General features: G+C 34.2%; 1 protein-coding gene across 1 annotated transcript; it reads left to right on the top strand.

The window, feature by feature from the left end:
• Positions 1–1075: 1075 nt before the first annotated feature.
• Positions 1076–2637, top strand: LOC126697410 (protein ALP1-like). The gene is made up of 4 exons (XM_050394408.1): positions 1076–1427; positions 1624–1769; positions 1861–2092; positions 2189–2637. The coding sequence occupies exons 1-4, from the start codon at positions 1076–1078 to the stop codon at positions 2635–2637; spliced, it is 1179 nt and encodes a 392-aa protein (XP_050250365.1).
• The last annotated feature ends 1313 nt before the right edge of the window (positions 2638–3950 follow it).

Below are 3950 nucleotides of genomic sequence, written 5' to 3'. Positions count from 1 at the left end.
GGTTGGGATGCAGTGAAGGGAACGATTCGTGCTACTGATGATTGGTGGATCCGGAAGTTGAAGGTGAGTTGAGTATTTTATTAATATGTAGTTAGTTGGAGATAGTTTTTTTATATTATTGTTATATGAGTGAAATTACAATTACATTTTGTAGGAATTACCCAAAGCTAAAAAATTTCGAGAGAAAGGTCCACAGAATATAGAACAATTTGATATAATGTTTAGGGATGTTGCAGCAACTGGAGTAGCTGCATGGACCCCTTCTTCAAATACACTCCCTCCAACAATGCCACAAGAGGGTGCTGGTGATTCAGATGGTAGCTCCAAATTTAAGGATGATCAATGTGACATGAGTTTAGACATTGATAGTTTGCAGCAAGGATATACTAGTCAATCATGTAGTTCAGGGCAAAAGTGAACTAGTGAATCAATACCCTCACAGAAGAAAAAGAAGAAGATAGGAGGAGCTGTAATGTTGGACAATCGTATTAGTCAATTAATAACTGTATGTCAGAATAAGTCTGAAGGTACTTCTCGAGAGTCACCAAGTTCAATTGATAATGTCATGCTGATTGTGAGAGCACTTCCTGGAGTGGATAGTAAGTTTGTGGTTCAAGCTTCCTATATCTTACTAAAAAGGTCACATAGGGAGATGTTCCTAACTTTCAAGGAGCCAGAGTCACAGCTGGAGTGGCTACAAGGAATGATTTGTTGGAACCAAAAGAAGTGACCAACCTTATGTGGTACTCTGTATTAGCTTAGGACTAATATTAACTCTATGTTGTATTAACTTACGACTAATATTAGCTTTATGTTGTATTAGCTATGTTGTATTAACTTTAAACTAAGTTATGTGATATTTAGTATTAGCTTTGGACTAATGTATGTGTAATGTAAACACATTTGAAGCAACTGTTACAGTGTTATGTACTTGATGTTCTGAATTGTGTTGGTATGCAACGTGTTTCTAGTCAACTGTTACACCTTTTGTTACTTTGTTGATTATTATGTTGATTTATATTAAGTATTAGCAATGGTTGATTATTTGTTACTTTGTTGTGTAGCCTAAACCAATATGGATGATTATAATGGTACTCATGAGAGTGGCAATTTTATGAAACTATTAATGGATGGGGATTACAGAAATTACTGTGATTATCATGATGGTGGTGATTATAACAATGTTGACAATAATAATGATAGTGATAACTATGATGATGATGATGGTGAGAGTAGTGACAGTGATGATGACAGTGACAGTGATTTTGATGATGATGATAGTAACGACGATTCTGATGAGGAGTTTTACCAGCTTGTGGCAGTTACCTGTGAAGCAGTTGTGACATATTTCAATAAGTACATTAATAAGACTCCTTGTTATGATTCTGAACAAACAGGGTGGGCTTGGGTGAGACGTTGTATGGAAGGTAATGAGAAATTGTGTTACAACATGTTTAGAATGAAAAAGGAGGTGTTTTTTTAATTTGTGTCAAGTTTTACAACGTGACTATGGACTTCAACATTCAAGGAATATAAGGTTAAAAGAGTCAGTGGCAATCTGTTTACTGATACTTGGTCATGGAACATGTAACTAAATGGTTTAAGAAATATTTCAGCATTCAGGTGAAACCATAAGTAGATATTTTGAGAAGATGATCACTCTGTTGTGTGCTCGCTTTGCAGCTGCATATGTAAAGCCTTCGGATCCAACTTTTAGTGAAGTTCCAACCAAAATACAAGACCATCCAATTTATTGGCCACATTTTAAAGTATGTGTACTATTGTATATTTGAATAAGTGTTATTGTATATAAGATAATACAATGCATGTGGAACTGAAAACTATTAATGTTTTTATTAGGATTGCATCGGTGTGATTGATGGCACACATCTGATAGCAGTTGTACCTATTGAGAAGTCCATTCCATACTTTGGAAGAAAGGGATATCCAACCCAAAATGTGATGGCTGCATGTGACTTTGATATGTTATTCACATTTGTTTTGCTTGGATGGGAAGGTGCAACACACGACACTCACATTTTTCTTGATACTATTCGTAAACAAAGTAACAACTTTCCGCACCCACCACCAGGTTTGTAATTGGTTAATCAATTGTTCATTATAATGACATATTTTATGAGTGTGTTAATACAATTGAATTTTTTTTTTCTAAGGAAATATTATGTAGTTGATTCTGGATACCCAATGATGAAAGGCTATTTGGCACCATACAAGGGGATATCATACCATCTTCAAGACTTTCGAAGGAGAGGTGGAAGCCCTAGAACTAGACATGAAAAATTTAACCATGCTTACTCATCTCTTCGATGTACGATTGAGCACACTTTTGGTGTGTGGAAGAATAAATGGAGAATTATCAGAAACATGCCATCTTTTCCATTCCATATCCAATTACTTATTGTATCTGCTACTATGGCTCTTCATAATTTTGTTAGACTAAATGATAGGGATGATAGGGGCTTCATAAACGCCAATCGAGATTCAATTTCTAGAAGAGAACATAATAGTGAAGCAGGTAGTAGTTATGAGCAGAACTCAGGATCTTTAACAGACCCTGTGATGGTGGTTCTTCGTGATTCCGTTGCTATTTCCATTTGGGGGGATAATAATGAGTAGTTGTCTTTTTTTTTTTTGTTTTTTTTTTTATAATATCATGTAGTACAATTTAAACTTGGGTTATTGGTATGTATTTTATCATCTTTTTTATATTTTTTTGTTGTATAATTTAAACTTGGGTTATTGATATGTATTTTATATCTTTTTACATTTTTATGTAGTACAATTTAAACTTGGATTATTGGTGTATATTTTATCATCTTTTTACATTTTTATTTTGTGCTTCATGATGATGAAAATTATTTAGATTTAATTAATATTAATAAGAAGTCCTTAATGGTAATAACAAATAATTATGACACTAAAAAAGAAAAATTTCCCAAACAATATTAAAATAATACCAATAATATATATTTATTATTATTATTATTTTTTAGTAAGTATATGAAATAGATGATTTAATAAGTATGAAATAAACTCACATAAAAAAAAAAAAAAAAAAAAAGAGTATGAAATAAACTCCCTTATATATACATTATCCTTTTTGGTAATTTATCCCTCAAACTGCCACTTTTATAAGTGCTAGCCAAACACTCAGTTTTTTCAAAAAGTATTTTTTAACAGCTTTTACCAAACACTCAGTTTTTTGAAACTCCACTTTTTCATTATGCACTTTTACAAAAAACTGAACCAAACTCACCCTAAATCTTTCTAAGGACAAAAGCCTTGCCTCGGCTTGATTTTCATTGCTGAGCAGGTGGAAACCTTACGCTAAATTTTTCCAAGGATAGAAACCTGTTCCTGGCTCGATTTTCATTGCCGAGCAGATTGAAACCTTACACTAAATTTTTCTAAGGACAGAAACCTGTTCTCAACTCGATTTTCATCATCGAGCAGGTAGAAACCTTATGCTAAATTTTTCCAAGGACAGAAACCTGTTCTCGGCTCGATTTTCATTGCCAAGCAGGTGGAAACCTTACGCTAAATCTTTCTAAGGACAAAAACCTTGCCTCGGCTCGATTTTCATTGTCGAGCAGGTGGAAACCTTATGCTAAATCTTTTTAAGGACAAAAGCCTTGCCTCGGCTCGATTTTCATCTTCGAGTAGGTGGAAACCTTACGCTAAAATTTTCCAAGGACAGAAACTTGTTCCCGACTTGATTTTTATCACCGAGCAAGTGGAAACCTTACGCTAAATTTTTCCAAGGACAAAAACCTATTCCTGGCTTGATTTTCATCACCGAGTAGGTGGAAACCTTAAGCTAAATTTTTCCAAGGACAGAAACCTGTTCCCGAATCGATTTTCATCTCCGAGCAGGTGGAAACCTTACGCTAAATCTTTTTAAGGACAAAAGCCTTGCCTCGGCTCGATTT

Source organism: Quercus robur, chromosome 2 (genome assembly GCF_932294415.1).
Source record: "Quercus robur chromosome 2, dhQueRobu3.1, whole genome shotgun sequence".
In the NCBI taxonomy this organism is placed as follows: domain Eukaryota; kingdom Viridiplantae; phylum Streptophyta; class Magnoliopsida; order Fagales; family Fagaceae; genus Quercus; species Quercus robur.
This window is presented reverse-complemented; position numbering and strand designations above follow the sequence as displayed.